Raw genomic sequence first — 27,821 nt, 5'->3', positions numbered from 1 at the left:
TCAGTTACTAATACACCTGCCACTGACGCTAATCCTAGAAAGCGTATTACTGCTGTAATGACCATTATTGATCTTGTTATGTGGATGCCAGTTGTTTGGATAACCATGCTTGTTTAAACAAATTTGTTTGAAACTCACACACAGTCCTTAAAATGCATATTGAGAGTGATTTCTTTAAAAGAGAAACACAGGGAAGTATTTATTCTTTCCTCACTGCTGTCCCTTACTCTCTACTTCAGGTAGTTGTATTCTTGACTTGAAAGCCCCTTGCTCAGATGGTCAATGAAAAAAGTCAGCATTGCATGGCGCCAGTATTGTAGCTTATGAACACTGCAAGAAATCTGCAGTTTGCACGGACTCAAGTCATTAAACCCAGGGGACATTAGGAAGGGCGAGGTTAGGAATCTGGCAGTAGCATGTTATTTTGTTCTTCAACACAATTAAAGCAGAGAAAGTAAAACCAGAACCCTGCTTCCTGGTCCTTAATCACAATAATTACATTAATGTAAAGGTACTCCTTTTGGCCATTGTGTGCTGAATTAATCTCATGTAAACAAATCTACTCTCATTAATCCACTGTATTAGAAATATTTGCATTGCTCAGAAAAAAAATAATACAGAAGTAAATAAAATACATAAAAATGTCCAAAGCTTCTGCTTATGGCATATATTGCTTAAGATGGAAAGGAAACAAAGAAAATGTAATTCTTTCACTGACTCTAAAAAAGTGCCTGATACCGATTTTCTCACAATTCTGACTTGCAAACAGGCCAACATAATCAGTTTGCTGGCACCCATCTCCTTGGAAGTGCATGATTTAAAAAAGAAAGAAAGAAAATGAAAAAGAAAGGAGGCTGGAATCTTTTTCCTCTTCCAGCGAGGAAAATGCTTTGGCACAGCGCAGCAGATTTTTAACCTGAAAACAATTATACAATTATAAGACTGGGATTTGAGTCAGAGCTGCAGACGCTTCGGACCATCCAGTGAAACACATTCCACTCAGGAGAGAGGGCTGAAGCCCGAACACACACAGCCACCGAGCTGTCACCCTGCAAACCACACAGCTCCAGGTGACTGTGTCTTTCACGTTCAGGTCAGGACTAAATCAATGTTTGTCAAATATGGTATTGGGAATTTGTCATTCTCTCCAAACTCTCTGTGTGTTTGTGTGTCCTTGACTGGAACATGGTTGTTATATATATGGTCGCAGACCACCCCATCTTGGATGCACCTGTGCTAGTGTGCTTAAAGCACTTCAAGTTCACTGAGAAAATACAACCAAGGGAAAATGATTGGTTGGAAGTACCAAGGACTTATGAAAAAGCCACATTAATTACAAAAAGGGCAAGTATATGCTTAGTACACTCAAGTAAAGACTTTCAGAAAGAATCTGTTTCAAATACTTGACTTTTTGTTCAGAACATTAGAAATAAATGTTTGGCTTACTGTTATGTTAAACAATAATTGTGATAATTGTAAGGTAAACTTTTGCTAAGTTCTAAGTGCCCTTTAAGTATCAGTACAAGGCTAAATTCCAAATGATTTGAATTCTTAAATAAGATAGTCCATTACATTTCTGAGTTTGTACTGGAATGGAATATGTGTATGTGAGGGTACGGAACTGACCATTAAACAGTGCAGTGATGTTGTGCAGCAGAACAACATACCTTTCTTCTCTGGCATGTCTGACCTCTTCCCTTTTGTCCACATAATCCCGACTACAACATGAAAAGAAAGACAGAAAGACAAGAACGTGTCAGAAATAGTTCAGCATTTACAGTACAGTGCTCCCTGTAGCCCTTCAGTTTGTTAAATAATGTATTTGCTGTGTCCCCGTGCAATTGGAATGCAATGAAATGATTTACTGCATCCTGGTTTTAATAAAAAGGAGATTATCCTGAACCTGTCCCGGTGCCACCGTAGGACTCAGGGAATTTCAGGGATCACCACGGTGTGTTAGCGCTATGGGGAAAGGGGTGGCCCGTGCACTCCACTGAGGCTGGGGGTCAGAGAGGGCCAATGTTTTGGGATAAAGACTAAAATAGTGGTCATTGTAACTTATAACATGCCTTCCACACCAATGGGCAATTTTGGCTTAGTTAAAAAATAAAGAACCACAAAGAAAATAATTTAAAAATTCAAATTTGAAGAGCTGAATCCATCAACCAAATCTTTTTGCTTGCAAACAACACTTAAAATGTTAAAAACGAATTGACTGAACATTGAAAGCTGAGTGAGTGTGATGTAAACCATTTTTTATGCTCCAACTTGGTTTCTCCCCACTACATGATGAGTTTGATTTCTGTTGCATCACTTTATGATTTAAACCCTACCAGGCTAAGAATCCATCTTTAGCCTCAAGAACCAACCAGCACATCTGCCTGAAGCTACTTGGGCTACACACCCATGGTATTGACAATAAATTCAATCATCATATATGAACTATGGAAACCCATGGTTTGGGAGACATGAGAGTTACGAGTTGAACTGTAAACACAGCTAGTAAAATGACTGGTGCCTCAATGACTGTAACCTCCCATGTGACTGTTATTCCAGTAAATCCAGCTAAAATCCACATTATGTCTTCCACAATCAGTGAGATGGGTAGATCAGTGTCTAACAAAAACATAGATTTGGACCAAATGTTTTCATTCTCCAGGGGTGAGTGTGGGAGTGAGCTGCACTTAGAAGCACAGCTGCTGTCACCAGTGAATATGCCATACAGTGCCCACTAGCAGATGTGGTGAAACATTAGTGCCCTATGGTTAAGTGATGGTCACGCATGAACACAAGAGAAATAGCTACCTGAATATTTATCAGTCAGACCTAATCATTAGTCATACCTAATCTGTCTTTGCTGCTTTTTTGTTTTTTGGTCAGCAGACACCTTTATTCAGTGTGAAGGTATATATCACTTAAGCAACGCCAGTTAAGGCACAGACACAGTGGTATCACAGCAACTCCTCCGCAGGGAATCAAACCTGCAACCTCTGAGACACAAGCCCAGATCCTTTTACACAACACTGTCTCTACCAGCAGAGGCTGTGGAATGAAACAGCCTGACATGTGTAAGACTACTGAGCAGGGCTGAGATCCAGCCTGGGTCTTTATATGGCAGGGAGAAGTCAGACAAAACACAACGTCTGTCTCCAGCTGAACAAATGTGCACAGTGAGTCGCTCCTCCCAGCAATGTCCTCCCCATCTCTGACCATAATAAGAATAGACAGCTCCGGGGAGTTTGTAAACAAGCGACGCCATGTCTGATAAGACCAGGACATGGACCTCAGACCATCTTCCATATTCAGCAATAGATATTTTCACTGTGACTGATGAAATATAACTCACCCCTTCATCATATTCACTTCACTCCACACCACCTTCACATCTCTGTTGATAACACGTATAAGCCCTGAACCCACAAACTGACCATCAGATCTCAGTATACAAATACAGGATGGGGAAGGGTTACAAAGAATTTGATACAAATTTAAGCTGGAACTGCAACTGAACTCTTCCTTAAGTATTTCCAGTCCAACAGGAAGTGTACATTTTTAGTTATGCTTTCATTTCAGCCAGTTTATCCAACGATGACATGATACCCCCTTTATATATCTGCCCCTGTTCACATTCCATAAATGGGGGCATGGCATTTGAAATATGTGATTGTCATTAACACATATGATTACCATCATAACACACATAACACTGAGAATTCTTAGTTTTGTATACCTGTGGTAACAGTGCAGGTGTTGCAAATGTGTGCCACTCAATTTAAGGGTCACCTGTTGTATGATACTGTGCTACGAAGGTTTATATTCCGATATGTGGTGTGAAGTGCAGATCCAAAGTTAGACTTTTAGCCTTATCTTGGGTGCTTTGAGGATTTCTGATTCAGGTGTTTGATTGGGGTGTGTGCTGGTTCGGGTGCAGTGTTCCTGTTCAGCTGTGTGGTTTGGGTGTTTAGCAGGGACGCGAGCTTGGGCGCGGGCGCGGGGCTCACTTGAAGCGGTTCCTCTCCTCGCGCTCGATCCTCAGAAGCCGCTCCTCCCTCTCCAAGCGCCGCCGCTCCCGCTCAGCTGCCAGAGACTCCTGATGCTGCCGGTACGACGACGTCAGCAAGCCGCCCAGAGCGGGCCTGGAGACATCGGCAGTTACATCATCAGTCGCACGTTCGCCATGGGAATGATTATTATGGCCACAGGAAGGTTATTCACTTCTGTGTGCTGCCTTTTATGTCAGCGGTATAATTTAGCTCGACTGTAAGTTAGGACCCTTAGTAAGTAACTCCGATCCCAAGCAGAGTGGGAAGGGGGTTGAACCCACAGGCTTTTGTTGTCAAAGAGAACCCTCTTACCACATGGCAATTTAACTTTCCCCCAGTGGCTGGACATGGTTTTTATACATTTTATGACCCTATTCTCACTTGCAGATAGAGATAGGACCTTTTTGCTGAAACTCCGCATGATGGGGTTTTATTCTTGGGTTACATATGACGATAATTAAAATGCAAGGTTCCTGTCTGAGGACATTAAAATGACAATATTGGCATCCTCTTCTAATGAACACCAAACTTGTAGATGAGTGCTGCTGGAGTACAACAGGCACATAAATTACTGGAATATTCTAGAATCTTCCCATAGTCTGCATATGAAGAGACCACCAGGTTTTCCACAATAAACACAGTCCAAAACATATATAGTTTCTCATCCAAAAAACAGTCACTATCTTTCCAGCTGCACATAAAGAAGTAATAAACCTGGCTTTCTGAGGACTGCATTCTCCGTGACTAGCTGCTGTATGTTACAATATATGTAGTTCAGTTCTGCAGATTTAGAGTTAACTGTGCTTGGTAATAAACTACGCTGCCCAGAGTGCACTGCCAACTCGCTCCCAGGATTCACTGAACATCAAAGCATACTGGAAGGCACCATTCAAAGTGCAGGCAAACCCATATAAACATGAATCCTTCAGCAGAGATGGATTTCATTTTTTAATTTCCCACATTCTTGCAGAGCAGGAGGGGGTTCAGTTTCCATAAAAAAATGTCTGAAATTGAAGCACTGGTAGAAGGATTCATCAGTCCTGGACAATTCATCTGCAGATACAACATTCTCCCTTTTTAAATACCTTGGTGGTTCATTAATGATTATCTGTTATCTGGTTAACGTCCAGGCTGTTCACACACTCACACAATATCGGCTTCTGACCTGTCTGTCTTGGAGTCTGGTGAGGGACAGGCTGCGGTGCCGTAGCGATTAGAGGGTGTGGAGGGGGCACTGAGGGTGGCATAGGACCTGCCAGGGTATGGGCTGCCCAAGCCACCATTTCTACAGAGGGAGAGAAAGAGAGAGAAAAACAGAGAAAGAGAAGGGGGGAGAGGAGAATTACACACATAGTTCCCAAGTCATCATTCTCAGGATTCGAAAAAATGTGTCTTGGAGTGTGTGGTTACTATTAACAACCAGGGTGAATAAATTTTGTTTAGTGTTACAGCACAAAACCAAACCAAGCCTGTAATATAGAGACAAAAAAAGAAATAAAGCAAGGTTGCTACAGACTGTTTCCTTCCCCACTACATTGAGCAGTTGATGCAGACAGCCTTGAGAGTAACCATTTACATATAAAAATAAATAGATAGATAACAACAAGAGGTCATTGAGGCTGGTGGCAGGACACCACCTGTTCACACTGACGTCACCCTTCGGTCATTTTCTCACCCCCACTGATACAGGAGCTGTCCGCCCCCGTGACACACTCGTCCCAGGACAAAGGGTGCCCAGTGAGAGCACGGGCGAGCTCCTCCAAGGGCCACCACAGGTGCTGAGGTTATTTCAGGGGTTTGGGGGATGTGGCACAAAAACAGCGTCCTTGTTCCAAGCTGCACATTGGCCATGTGACCGCCGTGAAGCCTTAGTGCCATTTTACTCTTTTTAAGGTTTTGACTTCAGTCATGTTTCTAATCAAGAGTTGACCTTGATCTAAACAGAGCCTCTGCTGCTGCCTTTTTTTTTTGTTTCTAAGGAATCTGTGATCGCCATCCAAACAGCTGGGATTCCTACAGTCTCCCGTCACCAGAGCTTGGTGAACTTCTGTGCTGTTCTGTTTGCATGATGTGTATGAAAAATGAAAGCTGTTTCAGAACTATATGCATAATGTAGAGGTCAATAACCTGGACCCAAGATGAACTCCCAGTGCCTCAAGCTCAAAGGGGAGACTCAGTTAACTTCCACAGAAAAACTGATCGTGTGGCAGTTGTTACCAACCGATAGTGAGAAATACCAAGCTGTGATTGGAGAGTAAGGCTGAATATACGGTATTGGGTGGTGTTGCCATGTTTAGTTGATCATTAACTGATGTGAACCACTGGAAAGCCTTGTTCTTCCATTACTAGTACTGAGATCCTATCATCTATTTCACCTACCAATATAGGTAGAGCACAGTAATTACTTTCAAGAAGATCAGAAACAGAATTCTGTATTGTTTGGAACCTATTTGCTTTGGTTGTTCCATATACAGCTACTGGAGACTTGCAGGTGTGTGGACACTACACCCACAAGTGAGGGCAATGACTGCACTTTGCACAGTGCGTGGGCCTTACCTGGCAGCGCTACGAGACGCTTGGGGTGAATACGGAGTGTAGGACCTGTTTGAGTAAGACACGTCTGCCTGACTGCAGGGACAAGACAGAGAAACAGGAAGGTGGTAAAAAAAAGAGGAACAATGAAGTTGAAAATGGAGGATGAGGTACCGAGCAGGAAGAGAAAGACAAACACAGACAAGGACAAGACAGTGTCAAGGGAGAAGGATAGAGGATGAATGGTTAAAAGAAAAGTGAGAGAAAAGTGAACCTAAGACCTGCTCACTACTGTAATAAGTAGTTATTTCTCTCCATATTGTACTTTTCTCTCTGTGCTGTCCTTTAGCACTGCAGTAGATTCAGTCCACAATGACACAGAAATTCACATCTACTACCTGTGTACTACAAAGGAGCAATGCAGTGGAATAATATTTGGATTATCAAGGTTGTTTCATTTTTTCTGTAACCTTTTAGCTCTCTGGTATTCTATAATTCTCACAACCCTTGTTTAGGGATTCTGGGAGCCATAGAGGGCAATGTTCTTTTTTCAAGAACAAATTCTAAAAAATCTTAAGAGACTTTTGGGGCTAGGCAATATGAATCAGCATTAGCATGAGTTACCAGTTTTACCTAGTTGCTGGTATTTGGTTTAAGAAAAATGGCACTCCTGTGCCATTGTCCAGTTAAGCTACTTATGTTCAAATACTCTATCCATTACTGGTGACTGACAAGGGTGCAAATGTACACACCATGCTGTTATCTGTTGAAGAGACTGTGAAAGTCACTAGGGACTCTGGGGCATTTTTAAAGTGGACAGTGTCAAAAGCACAGACACATACAGTGATAGTGGGATTACCAAAGCCTACTTGCACTAAAATAAAAAAAGGAAAAATAAACAGTTCTGAGAAATGTACACTCCACAAACAAACTGTTTCCACTTCCTACTGTACACACATTCCTCAAGCAGGAGATCCAAGGTGCACCTCTGAACTTTCCCGTCAAGCTATAAAGGCACAGATAAAGCTGGCAAAGCACACATACTGTCAAGCAAACCACAAACTTAAGCGAAAAGAAAGAGAAGCGGAATCCACATCACATCAGCCAGTGTGTGAAAAAACAGAAACGCCACGGATCTAAAATCATGTCTCCTATGGGAGACACTTTCCAGTGAGCACCCTCCTACCCCCATTACAGAAAAAAAGAACCACAACAAAAAGTGGAAAATAAATCGAGACTCTACCAATTTGTGTCAGAAATCAGACGTCTTGTGAACAGGAAATATCAGGGGGATTTGTCTGTGTCCTTTGTGTGATTCTTCTGGTAAATGATACAATTTCATGCAGATCAATCCGGATGTGGTGGAAGACAAAGCTGACCTTGGTTCATTTCGCTCTGCAGGTCAGCCATGAAGGAATCAAAGGGATGCGGCACATACTGCAGCAGAGGGCGCATTTGCTGGTTCGATTCAATATATTTTTATGGATACTTTCAAGGCTAACCAAAACGTATTAGATCCAGGGTTTATGGTTCATGGTCATATCTATTTATAAATCTGTCTTTGCACAACAGCTGTGTGCTGCTGCAATGAGAGGCAGATGAGCAATAAATGTCAAGAAAACCAGAGGCTGTTAAACGAAAAGCTTTCTCAGTGCGCCGATGATGGGAGTTGCTGTTGCTATGTTGTGATGCTAAAGTCAAGAACATACCCAAGGACACGACACAACGACAAGACACAACTAATTAATGCCATCAGGAAGGTTTCACCCAATGACTGAGTCACCTCTGCACTGACTACATCTACCTTCGGAAAGTGCTGCCATTTTCATTAGTGCACTGTGGACAACCACACCCAACCACACGTGGAAAAGCAGACACCTGTGATGGTGATGACAGCACTGCACATACAAGGTTCTCTTATGGGTTGGTTTTCTACAGCGGGTTTTTATGTGAGGGATCTCAGGCTCCAGCGCTCTACCTGCAGCGCCTCTCGCCCGCCTCGCCCCTCTCGCCCTCCTCAGCCCTGGCGGGTGTCTCGTCCTCGTCGAAGTCATAAGAGAAAAGGTGGAAGGGGGAGTGTGGGAGGTAGGGCAAACGCTCCAAGGTGGGGGAGGTGGAGGGGGGGGTGATCATGGAGGAACCGCGGGGGGAGGAGCCACGGGAGCAGGGGGTGGGGACCGAGCAGGCGGGAACGGTGATGGAGGACCTCCGATGAGCGAGCAGGGAAGCCAGGACAGAGGGCTGGGGGGAGGCAGGGCGCAGGGCAGATTCAGGAGAAAGGGTGCACATGGACGACTGGGGAGAAGGGTCAACCTGCCCGTTCTCCTCCTCTTTCTCTGTAACAGTGGCATTTGGGATGACATTTACAACGCATTTACAGGGCAGGCACAAGCCGCCAGCCTTCTCTACGTCTACTGACGGGGCCATGTGCACTGCCCCACTGAAATGAAGGTATTAGTGGGCAGTGGGCAGGACGGAAGGAAGGAGAGACAAAGGGAAAGAAGGAGGGAAAGAAATAAGAAAGGGGACAATGAATAGATGTAGACAAAGAGAAAGGACATGGTCAGGCCATTGAGGATGACTCCAGAGGACAGAGCAGAAGCTGAACTGAGGACATAGAGAAACGCAGACATTCAAATTTGTTCTACTGCTGTGGTCAGTACAACATACTGAGATGATATGTTTGCACCAAAAAACCTAAAAAGTCCAAATTTAAAACCAAGTAGTTTGTTGCATCTGTGTGCCCAAAGACAATGCCATAGAGACAATGATGTATTTCTATTATGTTTATTACCACAATATTCTGTTCCTCTACTGTATTGCTACTCAGGCACTTCAGTTGGCATCAAATAGCCAAAGGATATGGAGAACCAGTCAGGCATGGGAGGAAACCTGACTTTGTTTTCACTTGTTCATTTAAACTGTGTGTCAGGACCCAGTAATATGCTGTGAGAGGAATTGAGGTGGCTCATGGGATACATGTGAATATGGCTGCCATAGACATTCACGCTAATCAGACTAAACGCTCCATGGGCTGGTGAACATGCTGTTATTTTCTTACATATATGATACATAAATGAAACATCGCTGCTGTCAAAGAGCATGGAAGTGAACCCAAATTTGTTCCATTGTGTGTACAGTGAACAAATGGGTCATTTCTAAGGTAGGCATTTTGCTACTCCTCAAACGGATCAGCAAATTTTACATGACACATTTAACCATGTGAAATTTCTATACTATTTTGTATTTTGTACTATTCTGTATTATTCTGTACTATTTCTAGAGAACAAAAAAAAAACTGATGCTACACAAATAATACATCTAACACTATCCATCCACTTCTATCATGACACTTTGATAACACAGTTTAATTATGATATGTTAATGAACAAATTAATGATTTATGCAGGCTTTATGGATGGCTTATAATTAATTAGTAAAACAGTTACAGTCCTTTGCTTTAAAAAACATAAAAATTCATGCTCAACCACTGTCTTTATGAATACATAGTCGGTAATTATAAATGTTTCCTTATGCACACAAGGTTATCAAAATTTGTACAAGTGAATTTTGGCAAACCTCACAATAAAGTGTTACTATAAGCCTCTGGACGGTTTTAGCAAGTAGCAAACTATGCTCTAGAATCTAAATCACATAAGGTGATCACAGAGGGTTGCAAAGGTGAGGGAAGAGGTGGGGGCTATCAGCTGGTGTGAGATAGGAGAGAGGACTGGGAACACCTAAAAGAAACGTCTTCCTAAAATACCTTGGTGTGCCCTGTCTAGAGGAGTCCTCCTCTTTAGTACTGGTGTCAGTGATTGGCTCCTCCTCCTCCTCATATTCCTCCTCCTCCTCCTCCTCCTCATATTCCTCCTCTCTGTGGCGAAAGGGGAGGGACCGAGGGAAGGAAGGAGGGAGGGACAGAGGAAAGAGGTGGATGGGAAGGAAGAGAGAGAGGACAAGAGAAATTGCACAGACAAGATGAAAATACAGAGGGAAAGTCAACACAGACAAAGGCATCACACTGACACAAGATCTGGTATTGACAACAGACAGACACATCCCTTTGCAAAAGAAGCTGTTTCAATGCAACCTGAGTTTCAAGTTGTTTAAACTTGAAGTTCAAGGTTACATAAGAGTTAATCGAAAATAGTATGAATGATATCGAAGAAATGGCATATGAAGGTGAAGTCACATGAATGTCGTGAATAATCTCTGCAAAGAAGTTAATATTTGGTCTTTTTGTCTTCATGTCATGTCCTGAAAAAGATACAAATGTATGGCTGCTGTGTGTGTGTGTGTCATCACTGAAGGTACTTATTGCAGAATAGGGGGCTCTGCAATGTCCAAAATGTCCAGTTTTGCTCTTTAAATATGAGCATATTTATACAGCCCATTCTCTGCACCTCGGGTGATACGTGGTGAGTATTTTGGTGCAAAATACCTGTGGTATGGCAGAAAGCTTACCTTTATTTCACAAGTATCCTGAACCTGTTTTTGATCATTTTGCAGGATAAACAGTCCAGTTTCCATAAGGCTGTCCCATTATCATATGTTTCCTTTTTATTTAATTGCAGCTAATGTAGTAGCTCTGCCTTTGTGCACTCCACTTGAAATAATTTTAAAACAAACAAAAAAAAAACAATTTTGAAAAACCCATCTCTGATCTCTTTGCTGGAAGCATTTTTGAAATTATTTTGTGTAAACCAATCTATTCATGATACTTAAAATGATTTAAAGTGAAGTGCACAAAGGCAGCGCTACCACATTAGACACAATTATGCTTAAAAGTAACCAGCTGCTGATGGGTGATCTTTAATAAAATTGGCATGCTTATAAATTTTGAAAGAAGCAAGTCTGAGCCAAGCTGTTTTCACATGTGCTTATGCAAAGCACAAATTTTTAAAGAAAATTTACAGCATTTCACCGGAAGGTGTGGATATTCAGTTTGCTTCTGGACACTCTCACTTGTTCTACACAGTCACAGCAGCAACCTCCTCAGTTTTATCTAAGGGGCCCTAAATTATAACTGATGAAATACGGTATTACCACCCTGTTTGTTCTATGCAGATGTCTCGCACTTTAATTAGAGATGAAGTGTACTCACTACTCCAAATAAACAAACAAATCCAGCCCAAAACTGGGCTGAATCTCAGCTAGTTCTGCTAGTTTTCTGCCCACTGTGATGTGCTGAGTGTGAAAACCACTGTGGTGCACATTAAATGTGCCAGACCTCTAACAACACAGAGCATTTTTAAAAGGCAAGAACTATGGAACTACCAGGTTCATTATGCTAACTCTTTATCCATTCACTCATTCATTACAAAAGGCTCATTCATTCGCCAAATGCATGCAGTTCATGTATCTGCTCATTATGTAAGATCACTGTGCCACCTTCCAAAGCTGACCTCAATAGTCTTGATTGTGGTGACCCATTTATTGAGCTTCCATTCAACGCACAGAACCCTCAAAACGACAAGCTACATGTAGCTGTTTACAACAGTCTCCTTCCCCTGAGAATCTCCAGGAGTTCTGTGCCACTCCTTCCACAAAGCTAAATCCACATCCCAGACCAGAACAAAACAATTTTGGAAACACTTTTCCAGATCTGACAAGAGCCAAAAATCTTGAGCATCATGGGAGTCATTTTCCAAGAGACATCTCATTACAAATCCAATAACTGGCCCAATAAATTAGGATGAAACAAAAACACATTTGGTTTTTGTTTTTCGGCTGATGAAAGGATCCTCCACAAATCTCTTTTCCCCCTAAATGGTTTCAATGAGTGCATTCATTGTGTGGGGGGACGGTAAGTGTGCAATTTATACAACTAACGCTCGGGGGTTAATAAAAGTATTTTGAATAAAAGTAAGAAGACACTTCCCTCCCCTCTCCTCTTGAACCTAATCCATCATTAATTCCCCCAGCACTGATGGCCAAAATCATAAAAAGAAACTTCCACTGGAAGAGATATTAAAGGTAGATCTGGCTGGATTCTTCAGGCTTTTGTATCAGCACGAGTGGTTCTAACTTTAAACTTCTGACTTTAAACTTCACTCCTTCCTCACTGCCTATTGCCACAAACAGCAAGTCTGGAGTTTTGGAGTCAGAACAAATCAAGACTGAGGCGATCCACAAAACAGATTTCTGGGTGCGAGTGTAAAACTACCCCACACTGATTTGATATATGACTATATTCTACTCTTTTCATACTACCACATTGAAAAATACAACCAAATTTGAAAAATGGCCCATATAGAAAGTGAATACTTGCTTTAAACATCTTATATTGTGGGAATGCTGTTGCTGTACAGTCTTAAATAAAACAGAAGTAGTCATTGTACATAAGGGTGTCTGCCTATTAACTTATTTTTAGTATACAGTTGTTGTTGTATATACATATTTTACTTGTCATGCCTGTTTTGCTTTGTTTGTTTTCTGCATGCAGTTTTATGACAGACAGTTTATTTGTGTTAATGTGCCTGTTTCAGTATGTGTGTTCTGAATCCCTACCAACACTAAAACCACATAGTATGGTAAACAAAAACCGCACACATACTGGGATGGGGAAACAGAGTAAGCATATTTATTTGAAAGGGTTGACTGGGACTTACTGAATAAGCATCTGACCACTGCCTGCAAGCAGATTGATTTGAACGTATCAGACCGCTTGAAGCATGTACGACCAGATTCAGTTCAATACTCTGAATTTTTCAGTGCCTCTGTTTGCTTGGTAATTTGGTAATTGCTTTGTTTGGTAATTGCTTATCATAACAGTTTGTGGAAACATTGAGAAAAAACCTAAAATGTAACATAAAGGATGAAATGCACTACAGTTAAACTGAACCAAGGTAATAATTCTAAGTAGTACAGATATATTCAACATTACCTTTATGAGCATTTGTGAAAAAAAAAAAAAACACAGAATGCATGTATTGACTCATCCAAACCATGCACCATATCTCTGGGCTGCCAAAAACAGCTGTCTTTATTCTAGGCTCCCAGCTCCTAAAACATATCTGTACATCATCTTCAGACCTGGGAACATTTTACTCTCAGCGCAAAGTCACTACATCAACAAACTGAAAGTGGTTTCAGTGAAGATGAAATACAATCTCATCAATCTTCCCGAGCACAGAAAATAACCAGCGGTACATTACTAAACAAGCGACTCAGTTGATTGAAATGTGTGGTCTTGTCTCGAACTTCAGAACCGATCACCTGAAATTGAAGTCTTTCGCAGAGTTTCCAGCTTACATCAGTGTGCGCGCTTCAGCAGCCTTGGTCCTGTCAGGACCCTGCTCGTCTGGCTGGCTGGCTTTCATTACCCATGTGAAAAACACTCATCTTCCAGCGGGGCTCTCATTTCCTGTAGCACGCGGTCCGCGGTCCGCGCAGGCCGCATTGCGCGCTGCTAATCGCGTTCCTCATTTCACACGTTATGGTGCTATGGGACGGCAGAGTTCACAGATGCGACTGATTAGAGAACAAAACATCATTAATGTGGGAGTTTGAGACTGCGGCGCAACAGAACTGAGCCAGGGTGCTGCACGGGCAATGGGTCGCGGTGTGCAGCCGTTCACCATCATTGTTTTATTACCAAATCCTGCCTCCTTTTCTACATTTCGACACATGGACGATGGATGTTACGTAAATATATGTAAGAGGTCACTGCAGAGGTGGAGCTGTGTGTGGATAAATAGTCCCATTTGTCTCCAGCCTCTACCCACAACTGCTCAGTGACTGCCCGGTGAATTAATAGCTCAACAAATAGGCGGATCCATGGAGATAAACATGTACTGGGACAGAGGATTTATATATATATATATATATATATGTACAACTCCCACAGAAGAAGATAAAATCCCTGTCATGCTGTCAGCATATTATTTAAGTGAGCCAGAGCACCCCTTCTGGTGGGAAAGAAGATATTCTCCTAACTCTGGGAGGAAGAGAGCATCTCAAAAACTACCCTTCCCATTTTTAGATCTGGCCAAAGGCCAAGTGGCAGTGTGCTCTAATAGAAGCTGACGTCTTCAATGTGATCCCGGCAGTTATTTAAAAGATTCTACAGCACATAATACTTGCATTGCCATAAGAAAGAGGTGCTATAGAGCACACTGCCGGTAGCTGGGGTGTGTTCCCCACTCTGTTTGCAAAGATCTATTGGCATAATGGTTTAGCATTACACAAGTCCATTTGTTAAATGGCAATTCATATCCATCACCAGACACGCAGGCCATAATACAGACCATCATGGATGAACACATTCCCAGCTGCTGAGAGCCATCTCAGTGATAGCAGCAATACAGTGTGCTATGGCCATGCTAACAATATGTTTAGCACAGCACACATGCTAATGTCGGCAGGGAAAAAACGCATGCTGAAAAGAAGTCAGTTCCAAAAGCAAAAAAAACACTACCCTGATTAAAGACCAGATGATCAAAAATGTCAAACTCCAGGCAAAAACTGTCTCTATCAAATGCTAATTACAAACAAACACAAGTTTTACATTTATAACAGCATTTGGTTTTAATTCCAGCCACGATTTGACTTTTCAAGTAATTACCACAAAGCACAATTATTTAAATATTTACAGCATTTGAACAGCAATGAAATACCTTACCATGTATATCTAATTGAACCTTGGAATAAATGTGAGGATTTCTGGAAAAGAAGTTTTCAAAAAACCTCTTTTTCCAACTGTTTGAAAATGAAACCACAGGCAATGTGTTTAGCTGGATGTACTAAACACAGCAAATAAATGGCTCTTACAAAGCTGATTTACAAATACTTTGTGCTTTCAGCCAATTTCCTTGGATACTACCAGGTGGTCACTGCAGGTGCCTTATAAATTAAAGAAGATTATAAAAAAAACTGCAACAAAGAAATACACAGCAAGCTGACAGTGACAAAATACCTCTCAGACTGGATGAGAAAAACAGCACCTGAATGACACTGTGTCTGTGAGGCCTGAGCGGAATAGCTTGAGTTGAGGTTCAGAGACTCTATGATTTAACACTTAGATATAAAACTTGTGTGAGGCAGGTCAGCGAGTCGGGTTTTATTAAACTGCATAGAACCCAGATTCCATTCACTGAGATACCCGCATGTAGTTTCCTTTGCTGTGCAACTCTGTCTTACCTAAGGAGCTGCGCTCGGTCAGAAGCAAAAATAACCAGAGGGCCATCTCACATTCTTAACCTGCCATTCCACAAGTGGGAAAATTGTGAGCGAGATATGATTCACTGGCTTACCACTCTGCCTCAAGTAATTGTATAATAGTGGAATGAAATTACCATCTTATCAAGGCTTAGAGGTACATTTTCACAGCGTGCATAAATATAAAGGATGTGAATAATAAGTTCTTCAAACATGTTTGGCCAATTTGTGCAAAACTATGATAAAAAAGATCTGACAAAATAGGGACAAAAAATTATCTTCCATGGAAATACACCAGAAAATAAGTAATAAAGTACAAATACCATGGAAAATGTCAACTTTCTTGACATGTCAAGATTCTTGAACGTGGTCATGAAGAGGGGTAAGATAAAGGCACCCATGTGTGGTCGTTATGGCTCTTGACTGATGTAAAGTAGTAAAGACAGGGGATGGATGCCTGCGAGGTTCACTTTTCCTCCTGCATCACAGTGAAATATTTCCTACAGGGCCGTTGTGCTTATGGACATACTTCTGCAGAACAAATGAAAGTCAACCTTCAAAGTCTGCTCTAAATCTGACTCTGACTTAAGTTGTAGTCACCATGTTACACTTGAGCCCCCAAAAAATACACTAGCAGTCCCTCACCTAATCCTCTCCTTCTCTCTGTGCCCACACACATAGAGACACACTCTCACTCACTGCCTCTCCACAGACAGCAACAGACATGTTTACGGAAATGAGCTTTCTTTTAAAAATGTGGATAAGGTACAGAATGTGCAGTATTTAAAATTGGTACATCTTTGCTGTCAAAAGTTAGCAAATGATTTTTGCACCACACGCAGGACACACACACACACATTCACAGGCAAACATGTCCAACAGTGTGTCACTCATATCTGGCTGCTTTCACACCACTTCCTGTGAGTCTTTCTGTGACACAGCCACCACTCCAGGAGCTAACTGGCAACTGGCTGAGAGAGATTAATCAAACTGTCACTTCTCCTGCTCTACGATATTCTCAAGTTCTCTGCTCTTCACAGCTTCTCCGGTTATAACAGACTCATCTTTCAGCATGTGAAATATCACAGAACTGGCAATAGCAAAGTTTCCTGTGCAGAAAAAAACAGTATGTTCTGAATAATGCATATTCTGCTTAGGACCTAATGTGTGAGTATCTCTGTGTGTATGTGTTTAAGAAAATGTGGAGGGAGTGTGAGCATACACATTAATTTGTAGATGATTCTATCAGTGATAAATACATGCAGGTATTTTAGTTTGAAGTTGGAATGTGGTCAGTTATTTTTATTTCTCAAGTCTACCAGCCAGTTACACATATTTAAATGTATGCATAGTGTATTGCACATTATTGGATACATATTTACCAAAACATTAATTCCAACTGTGCATTAAACTTTCGGAGCATATCTGAAACTGCTATGTTGTCAATATATACCATATATTAAAACCATGCATTTAAACATACTTTGCTTTCATTTAAAAGTAAAGGTTTAAATGCTTTTTATTTAAGATTTTCACTTAAATTTAATAATTTAATGTTTTCAAATAAAACACAACAAATGAGCTCAAGCTTTTCAATAAGAGGTTTCTTCTCAAATGAATGAAAGAATTATACACACACACACACACACACACACACACAAACATGCGCACAGACACACTTGCGCACGCGCACAGATGGGAAATATTAACAGAGCTCCACGCAAAGCCATGCCAGTTCCAGCAGGGATAAACCAGCCCTGCATGGTACTTACATGGGCCAAGGTGCAAAACTGGCCTCACACACACTCTCCCCCTCCGAAGTCTCGTCTCCCTGGGACCCTGAGAACCCCCGCAGACTGAAATGGAGGGGGAGGGGGCCACAGTGTGTTCAGAGAGAGGGAGGAGAAGGCAGGAGAGGAGCAGTGAACACCAGGAAGTGATGGGAGCTGTGAGCCACCAGGAAATAAACACCCTTACACTGCCTTGTTTCATTGGCTCACTGTTTATCGAGGACATCCATTCAGTTCTGACCTCTGCTGAACGTCGTAATTTGAACTCCATCTTGTGAGTCTGTGAATGCTTGCTGGGGTGGACGTGGGGTGCATTTGTGGTTGAGTTCCAGGTGGACAGTGTTCCCAAAACACAAATCCTGGATATTTAACCCTTTACCGATTTGTCATTTATATTAATGGTAAATCATAGCAAAAATGAAATATAAGCGTGGTAAAAGCTTTTACTAAAGTCCAGTGATGATGACAGTGAAGTTGAGAGCAAAAATCTTGAATTCACTGCTTCGAATAGGTTGAACAAATACTGTGAAAAGCATCTGTGGCATTTCAGATCCAAACAAGCTAGAGCACTGCAGGAATAACATGAGGGTGGCAGAGCCAATGTCTGCTTCAAAAGCAGCCTGTAACAACCAACCAGTGGCGGTACAGTTCCTTTTTACATTCTGATATAATATCCATTCTCCCCCCCCATCTCCATGCCCCCCACGTCTTCCACACTCTTCCACACTTCTTTCCTTTCTCCCTTCCCCTCTTCTTCCTCCCACCCACCTCCTCTTCCACACCCCCTCCCTCTCTCTCTCTTCCTCCTCTTCCTCTCACCTTCCATCCCTCTCTCTGTCCTCCGACTCCATCGCTCCCTCTCTTTCTCTTCCTCCTCTTCCTCTCACCTTCCATCCCTCTCTCTGTCCTCCGACTCCATCGCTCCCTCTCTCTTTCTTCCTCCTCTTCCTCACATGCTTCCTCCCCCTCTCCCTCCTCTGACTCCATTGTTCCTTTTCTCTCTCTCTCTCTCCTCCTACTCCTTGCTCCCTCTCTCTCTCTCACCTCTCGCTCACGTCCTCGATCCTCTGTCCAGCGAAAGGCAGGAAGTTTCCGGAGGGCCCCTGGCAGTGCGGGCTGCTGGGGGACGCTGGGGCGGAGGTGGTGCCCCTGGCACTCTGGAGGGAGTGCCTTCTGCTGCGCCTCCTCTCCAGGCCCCGTTTCTCGCTGCTGCCCCCAAGGCTGGAGCGCCGCCGGTCCTTGCGCCCGGCTGGGGGCGGCTGGCTGTCACCGTCACCGTCCTCATGTCTCAGCGTCATCTGGGAGGTAAAAATTTTGGTGCAACTGGATGTGAAAGGGTGACACGTGGACAAAATTCCAGTAGCACTGTCCTTCTTTACATTGTAATCATATTTTGAGAAGCTTCTAAGAAATCAGGAGTCAAGGTGAAAGGACCATTTCACCTTTTTGAATGCTTGCCTCAAAGCCTTGGAGAGGAATTCAATCCTTTTGCATTACGTAAGCTGGACAGCAATCAATCTATGATTTCAGGTTGCATCAAAGGTCAGCCACCCATACACACTGCTTGTAAAAGCTATAGTACGGTGGATGGATAGAATTAAAACTGGTGGCTGGAAAGAACTAGTAAGTAGAGGGTTATATAAGGCTATTATTATGCAGTGTATCATGGGAAGATGCAGAGCACACTAACCTCATAGATGTTAAACTGCTCCACCAGGTCCAGGTCAGTCCCCTTCCTGTTCAAATGTCTCTTGGCAATGGCCTCGATGCCCTGCTCCTCCAGACAATCCACCACATCATAGAAGGAGTCCTGGTCTGGCAGGCCAGCTAGAGTCTGACCAGGATAAAAAACAGAAGCTGACCACATCTGCTGGCCCTTTCACCATCTAGTGGTAGCATGAGCTGCTCACGTAGTAAGTAATTAGGGGTCATTAGTAATAAGGGGCATTGCAATTTCTATGGCTGGTTTCTCCAGTTGCAGTGAAAAAAAGTGTATGTAAGATGTCCTAAATGTTCTGTTACATTGTCTTCTGAGAGGAGCCACTCCTTATGTCAAAAGCATTCTATAGAAATGCTCTGACAGAATAGAATGTGGATGCTCGTTCCATGCCAAGTAATGTTCACTTCCATTTTTCTCATTCATGGGGAGTGGAAATCCTATCAAACAGAGCTAAATCAAAGAACAGCACTTTGCGACTCAGCTCAATTCAAGCTTAAGTGGAAGGAATTACACATGAACAGCTCATAAATTACACATGAGCAGCCCCTAAATGTCAAAAGAAAATGTCACTGACCTTGTTGATGAGGGTCATAGCGTACACCAGCAGCTCTGTGTCGACTCCGTCCTTCTCATCCAGAATTTCCATGGCATTCGACCACAGCTTACAGTCTGCACATCAATCAATGAATCAATCAATGAACTGATCAGTCAATTAGTGCCCAAACCCCATCCACGTTCTCTCTGGTGTAAATCTCTGAGCCCCCTTGCAGGGCCTGTCAATACGGTTGCATGGGGAACTACCCTTAGCATAGTGATGCACTTATTTGGAAGTTGCTCTGGGTAAGAGCGTCTGCTAAATGATGTAATGTAATGTAATGTGAAATGGGAAAAATTGCACTCCATATCTACTTTGTCTTGCATCCAGCAGTAGGCACTACCTGCTATGGAGAGGTGACAAAGAGGGCTCCATTTCTTCAACTTGCATTGATACACATTGAAGCATAGAGTTGTGTCTATAATTTGGATGTGAAAGCAGGGTGCGTTTTCTTTTGTATAGCTATATTTCTTTATAATAGTTAATAAATTTTAAATGACTTGAATTCACAGCTTGTGACTTTATTAGCCAGTGAAATAGCACAGCAATAGCAACAGAAATAGGTTACAGCCAGTACTTTCACGGCTGGTTCCCCGTCAACAGGGGCCAACTGATAGTGGAGGCAAATGTCAACTAAGACTTCATCCGAACGCCACAGTGCAACACGCTAGTGGAAATGAGGTATAAATGCAATACAGGAGAAGCAGAACCCAGCACAGAGGTGGAAGATATATACTAGCAGAGCACAGTCTGTGGACAGGGTCAGGGCCGCTTCTGCCTCTGCCTCTGAGAGCTATCGTATTGTCTCTCCTTATGCAATATTAGGACTCAGACAGAACCGAGAGAGAACAGAGGAAGAACAGCTCTTTCTCCCTCTGGAGAGAACACAATGTAAAGCTTTTAGACCCACGGGTAACTCAATCTCTTCATGGGAGAGAGTTACAGTCTTTTTCAATAAGCTGTACTCACACACACATTGCAAAGGGGCAATGCAGAAAAACCTGAAATGCCTCCAGCTCCTCTGAAACAGGAGTCCAACTGTACGTGATCTACAATCCCTTGAACTGTGGTCCAATTCCATACCCAGGCTGCAGGAACGCTATGTGTATATAACCCTACTTTGGTCCTCAATGCCAAGATGTCTAAATGTAGCAAAGGTTCAAAAGGAACTAAAAACGAGCAAATCTGACTTGCTTTCTGGCCACACAGCACACTGGCAGTAACAAAGACACAGTCCTTCTCTGACACAGAGAGAAAGGGAAACAGACTTCACCCTAAACGAAATGGAACGTTCTCCTGTGCATTGTGGAGGTTGGGTAGAGCTGTGCGTGAGTTCTACAATGATCAGTGTAGGATGGACAGACCTGGAAGCATGGTGAGTATTCAAAGAGCGTCTCTTACTTCTCTTGATGTCGACTGCACTGACTGCCTCAATCAGCAGGGCAGCGTTGGGTTCCGTGTACTCCACAAACACCAGCAGCAGCTTCAGGGCCGTCTTCACCACTAGACGGAACTGTGCCAAGGAAAAGTTGGGGTGGGGGACAGGGGCGGGGGACAGGGTCAATCGGTGCTTCTTCGGCTCAGTGATGGATCACAACATTCCTGTCTTCGTAGTGTTTATTACTGATTCCACATCAGGAGCGCCATTCCATTCCAGCCGTCAGTGAGTAAAGTGAAAGGGCAAGTTATTTTTTGATATTATATATCCACTGTGCCTCGCAATATCTCCAGGAACTGTCAGACTACCCACAGTATCTTCCTAAAATATATATTTCCTGCTTCCCGGGCCTTGGAAGGCTCTGATAATGGGCATCTGTGACACATGGGAAAGAAGGAACAAAATGAGTCTATCTTTGCTGTATACTGGGGTCTTATTTCTGTTCATTATTGCAGACCACTTCTGTGTGCCTCTCTTCTTCCAAGGACACTTCCAAGAAAGGATCTGAAATATATAAATGTGCTGACACACATAGAAACCTACACAGAATAATGATCAATACTTCATTCAACATTATTGTTTTGAACCCTGAAGTGAACATTTGTGTTGCAAACTCCACACAGAGTAGTACAGACACAGATGAAAACCCTGCATTCCTGAAGGTTGGGTTGTACTCTGTGGGTACTTCCTTGCCTGCAGTCTTGGCCCTCCTAGGCAGCTTCCTGTTTGAGCTGTTTAAGAACTGCCTGTGCATTTCCCTTCTGCCTGGATCTCAAAGACCATGTGGCAACACATCTAGCCTCTAGGGTACATAGGAGCATAGGGCCATAGCAGGTCATAATAAATGTGATCTCTTAGGGCTGGATTTGTGTCATGAAAACTGTTCTGTAAACATAATTTCTACTTGGATGATAAAAGAAACATTTTCTGAAGAGGTATCTCTTACAAGCACACGCACACACACATACACACACATACACACACTCAAACATACAGATGCATTGCCAGCACACACATTGTGAGGATATTTGGGAGGAAATGTGTTCCATTTGGTGCAAATCAGTGTGACAGAGTAAAGTTCTGTGCCTTGCAGCACAGGCTGAAAGTAACCCCGGTCTGCTCGACTGCACAGTCACTCACCAAGCTGATCCAAAAGAGAGGACACAATCTGGCCAAGCCTCTCTATCAGTTACTAGTGCTTGGGTTCAGTCACTGTGAGAAATGGGGGCAGTTGGGTGTATATGCAGCACATACACTTTTAATTACCTCCAGCGAGGACGTGGGACAGTGCAAATCACTGCTCATCAAACAGGAAGTGGGCATTTTTTGTGAGAGGCATTCATGTGTGGGTTTAGTTTACTTCACAGGCACCACCACCAAGATTTCAGACTGTTTATCTCAGGGAGAATGATATTTACATGGTTAATCATTCTGTAAGCAGTCTTATTTTTCATTTTTCATGTAAAAGTATCAAGTTGACCTCTATTAAAGCAGAGACTCAGCCATCATCATTTCTTTATTCACTGCTAAAACACCACTCTGAGAGCTGTGGCCTCTTCTTCAAAGAATGACACGTTTTTAATTTGTACACCACTACAGTACAGCCACTTTTGAACACTACAGCAACCACCACCCCTCCCCATTATCAAAGATCATATGCGCGTGCTTCATGCACATTACCCAGAAGATATACAAAACAATCAAGGAAGGAGGAAAGAAAGGAAACCAATTTTAAACAGTGGCTTTGCTTGTGAATTGCAGGGAGATGGGGGGGTGGGTGGGTGGCTGAAACACATTCCCTACTGCATGAGTGTAACAGATCCTGGTGTCTCAGACTGGAGGGGCAGTCAGGCAGGAAGGCACTTTTTATACTATACATACCATATATAACTTCAGGGCTAATGCAGAACAGAGCCCCGATGGCATTTATTTGTGTGCTCATTTCCCATTGATGCATTGTAATTTCTATTTACTACATGCCATTTCAGTTCTGAAATGGCATGTTATTTATTAATGTTGTGATTGAGTTTTTTTTTAGAATCAAATTAAATATATCACACTGAAGAACAAAGTGTTAAACGGAGGTGTAGCTGCACTGTGGAGAAAACTGAGAAGGAGAGACGGAGAAAGAAAGAAAGTGAGTGAGAGAGAGAAAAAGAGAAATAGGGAAAGAGAGAGAGCGAGTTAGTCTGTGTCTAATATAGGGATTGCCGGCTCCACTCTGATCAAAACCATCCCCGCATGTCACACATGTGGACGTTTAGGGAGAGGGGGGAAACAGGAAGTGAGAGCGGAGATGAGAGGAATCGGTCTGAGTAGGAAATGTACTGAACGACTCTTGCCTCAAGGACTGGGGGAGGGTGGGGAGAGGAGACCGACAGGATAACAACGTCACCTGGCCATTGGGGAGCAGGGTTTGAGCCAGGACAGCTAACAGGGTATCAGTCTATCCTAATTTGTGTGGTGTGAAATTTTCAGAAAAGTAAAAATAGTGCACAGCCCCTGAATAGGAAGCTGGCTGATCATAATGCCACAAAAGAAAAGCAGATATTACTCTACAAGGAATTAGATCATGGTTCAAGCTGGAATAGCTTCCATGCCTCTTATCTTATTACTTAACATTTTGCTTTTATTTAACAGGTATGACCTGAGGCCCCAATGCCTTAAGCACCCTCTCCATGAAAACCGTGAGATCAACACCATAATTATCGTAAAGCACAGTACCTATTGAGAACATCTGCTTTAAATTGGCAGGACTGATGTCTGTTTACACACGAAAGCATAAAAATATTACCATGTTTACAAACAGCCTGTGAGTTTTGTCCCTCTTGGTATTCCTGCTTCACACTGGATATTGCCCATTTAGACCAACCCAACCTGAGTCCAAACCCAATGACCTTTGTGATCACATGGTCCACACTGTGAGCAAGGAGTACTTGGGTGGTTTTGCCAAAAAACCCAAGGCTTAAGCAGAGGGGCCTGAAATACCTCTTTCACCCTCTAGGGGGTGATGTATTACAAATGACAAACAGCATTGTTTCAATGGGTGGCTTTAGCAAACCAAATAGTCTTCCCACAGATATTGTTTTCACTGAAAAGACCTTTAAGGTTAACCTTGAAAATTATCTCTGCCATTGCTAAGGCTGCAAGTGTTTTGATCTGCTGTCTGGCCATGAATATTAATGAAGTAGCATGGCATTCACAGGGAGCACACTCACGTGAAAGACACTGGACCCCCTTATTACCAACCAGAACCTCTTAGATTTAGAAGTATGGAGAATAGAGGGACAACAAAGCTGACAGTCTCCTGTTTAAGGGTCTTTGGTGATTCCCAGCTAAGGAGAGGCAGGAGTCCTACACTAGTAAATGGGACTGAAAACTGCCTGAAACTCAGAGACATACTGATTGGCTTTCCAGAACTGACTCCAGAATAAATCCGATAAAGCTCTCATCTCTTGCATCCTGATCTCCCCTTTCTCCCCTCTTTTTACACACTGCCTCTCCTCCATCCTATCATTAAAGTCAAACTACAAATGGAATGACATAAAAAATGTCACACATATGCCATTTGACACTTCTCAGGAAGTACATTTTGGGCTCTCTAATGGGATGATGTAAAGATTTACTCTATGGGACATTTCAGCAATTTTATTTCTACTCAATTAGATGAAACCCTTATCCACAGCCTTTCATATACTTCACATTTACATCAGTTTACATTTTGTACACTATCCATTTACACAGCTGAACGTTTACTGAGGCACTTTGGCTTTAGGAACCTGGTTGAAGGTACAACAGCAGTGCACCACAAAGGCGTCAGACCTGCAACCTTCTGGTCTCAAATTTAGTTCCCCCACCGCTATACCAGACTGTGGGCCAGAGCAGCTGTGCAGGAAGGAATAAGTCAGAGCAGATTTGCAGTGCAGCAGGTGAGCATGCGTGTATATAGTGGAGCTACTGTACACCCAGGGAAAGGCATGAATGTGCTGACTTTGTCTCTGCTCTGACAGTAAAGTGATGAAATATTTCTGATGTAGGGTAGAGATGTACTGGGAACATTGAACCTGTCAACAGAGCGTCCTGGGTTCATGCTCCTGTAATCCTGAGCTTCACCTAGGCTGTTCCAGAGGGGCCCCAGCTGTATAAATACGTTAGACAATATATATGGATGTGTAAAATGTAACCACAGCAAGTCTGCTAAAGCCAATAAATAACGGGACACAACGTGACGGTACCTTGGATCCGATCAGCGTGTAAAGCCATTGGATGGTTTCGTTGTGACCTATGACCCCATTCATCCCGTCCACGTAGAGCATGATCTGTCCCAGGGCTGAAAAGAACAACAGAGGGAGAGGGGAAGTTTCATTAAACATACAGTACATATTCCGCCTCGGTTCTGGTCTCTTCACCACAAGGAACCATACAAGTCCATCTGTTCAGCACATTACCGAGTGCAAAGATGACAGTGTGTGCGCATGTGTCTGTGTGCGTGTGTGTGTGAGAGAGAAGGGGGTCTCTCTGACATTAAATCACTCTTTGGTGTTCCTCTGCTCATTCCGCTCTCCTTCTGTTGTGGGTTTTTTCGGATCTATCAGTGTCCATGGTGACTGGTTCCTCTCGAGAACGCTGGTGGGCCGACCGGAGAAAGGTCACGGCCTCGAGGGTGCGCCAACAATGACACAACCAGGGGGACCCGCAAAAACCACAACTGTCTTTTCATCTAGTCTATAAAGGAAGCCCATTGCTTCATATTCCAGACCCACACAGACCTACACCACTCATAGACATTCATGCAGCCAACATGCAGCTAAAGGTTGGACAGACAAATAGCCCGACAGGCAAATAACTGACTTTGATAAACAAACTGACACCTCAAATCAGTTTACAGTCATTCAAAGCTTACACTTCTGCATGTATTTACTGCAATTAAAGAAAAAAGTGTCTAAATATATAATGAATGGTTTCAGTATGGCTGACTGAGCTTTTCTTCATATCTGTACACAGTACAAAAAACATACATTTAAATATGTGATAGCTAAGAAATAAAGCAGGTCCCATCCCTGTTCGGCTGAGGCCCAGATGTGGATTAATGATCATTTAATCAAAACATGTAGACAGAGGATCCCCCTTCACAGAAAAACAATGGTAACCAGACCCCACCAAACTGTGTTGTGTTTGTTTCAACTTCAATGAGCTCCAGCTGCCTGATCTTGGCTACAGATGTCCCCACAGTTCAGATTCACAGAGGTGGGAGAAAGAGAGAGACAGTGACAGAGACAGATTGGGCCAATTACAATTAAAGTACTGCAGCTGACTTAGTGTGAAGACACAGACTAGCACACTACTCGTTTGTTATTACTATGGTACTAACACAAGCTCATCTCTTTCCTACCTGCAACAAGAGAATGTGTTTGTCAGACTCACCCACTAGATAAGAGTATTAGTGTTATTATATTGCATACTTTCTTAATATGTTGCAGTTGTGTTTTTGGATCTGTCTATTTACATATTACTACTAGAAAATATACAGGATGCCAGGCATTTGGCTGGTTATTATAAAATGTTGGGAGGGCTTTTCCCACTATGGTTATTCTGGGGCAGTTTTCTCTGCACATTTTTACATAGTGGTTCACTGGAACATCCTGAGTACCTTTAAAACCACTCTTAGGTTGAATATGGTTAAAATATTTCCCTCCATTTACCTCACTGATACAGAAGAAGTTCACTACAATCCTTGCTACCATCTCCTCCTGGTAAATGACAAATGGCCAGCTTAGGCACAATCATCACGTCAGCCATGGTGGACCTTCTAACCAACCTCACTACTCCAGCACACAAATCCTATCTCCTCCCTGCAATGCTGGGAATGGAAAATGACTGATTCCAAACAGGAGGTTTAGATAACTTAATCCACCTAGAACAGTATTTTCACCTTGATACCAAAAAGGGTCTTATACTAAGTAGCACACGATACACCCTACCATCTACTACAGAATTCTGGTGGCAATTAGTACCTAAGCGTGGACTAGCCACAGGGTCATTATGCACTAGTATGTTCATTTCAGAGAATTCCTAGAAGAAAGTGGGTGACAAAGAGATAAAGAGAAAGAAAGCATGTCACTGTAATAGAGAGTGTAGAAGACAGTATCTTACTCCTGGTTGTGAGATCAGGGGGACTGACTACAATACTGCTGATAGGTACTAATTCTGGATATACTGGCAGTGACCCACACAGAACAAGGCTCTGAGAGAGCCATAGGTGAACACAAACACTCAGTGCTGGTTGTAACAACGTTGCTGGCACGGTCTGACCCTGCCGAAGGGCTTCCTCTCTCCTGGATGTTTCCACATTCCAAACTAAGGGTCTGCTAGAGGTGCACGTGTTTATTTTCCTCTTCCCAATCTTTCTACATTCTGTCCTTGCAAATATAAACTGTGTTGTTGTAGTTGGCCACGCTTTTATTATCCTTATTTTAATTTAACGCCTCATGCAAGAGAGGACTAAGTTGTCTCTGAGATGTATGATGAGTTTCGGGAGATG

At 42.8% G+C, this 27,821-nt stretch overlaps 1 protein-coding gene across 1 annotated transcript in view; it reads right to left on the bottom strand.

The window, feature by feature from the left end:
• The window catches only part of fhod3b (formin homology 2 domain containing 3b), a 179,264-nt gene that overhangs the window by 30,889 nt on the left and 120,554 nt on the right, over positions 1-27,821 (bottom strand). Inside the window, exons 6-15 of the mRNA XM_036538550.1 lie at positions 25,516-25,610; positions 21,244-21,355; positions 19,822-19,916; positions 19,218-19,361; positions 18,572-18,825; positions 17,510-17,593; positions 6,600-6,671; positions 5,209-5,328; positions 4,002-4,136; positions 1,668-1,718 (exon numbers count right to left, since the gene is read on the bottom strand). Coding sequence (XP_036394443.1) covers positions 1,668-1,718; positions 4,002-4,136; positions 5,209-5,328; positions 6,600-6,671; positions 17,510-17,593; positions 18,572-18,825; positions 19,218-19,361; positions 19,822-19,916; positions 21,244-21,355; positions 25,516-25,610 — 1,162 coding nt within the window. The remainder of the gene's footprint in view (positions 1-1,667; positions 1,719-4,001; positions 4,137-5,208; positions 5,329-6,599; positions 6,672-17,509; positions 17,594-18,571; positions 18,826-19,217; positions 19,362-19,821; positions 19,917-21,243; positions 21,356-25,515; positions 25,611-27,821) is intronic.

The sequence above is a fragment of the Megalops cyprinoides genome, chromosome 10, assembly GCF_013368585.1.
Source record: "Megalops cyprinoides isolate fMegCyp1 chromosome 10, fMegCyp1.pri, whole genome shotgun sequence".
Taxonomy (NCBI): Eukaryota; Metazoa; Chordata; class Actinopteri; order Elopiformes; family Megalopidae; genus Megalops; species Megalops cyprinoides.
The sequence above is the reverse complement of the archived record's forward strand: the minus strand, read 5'-3'. Positions and strand labels throughout refer to the sequence as shown.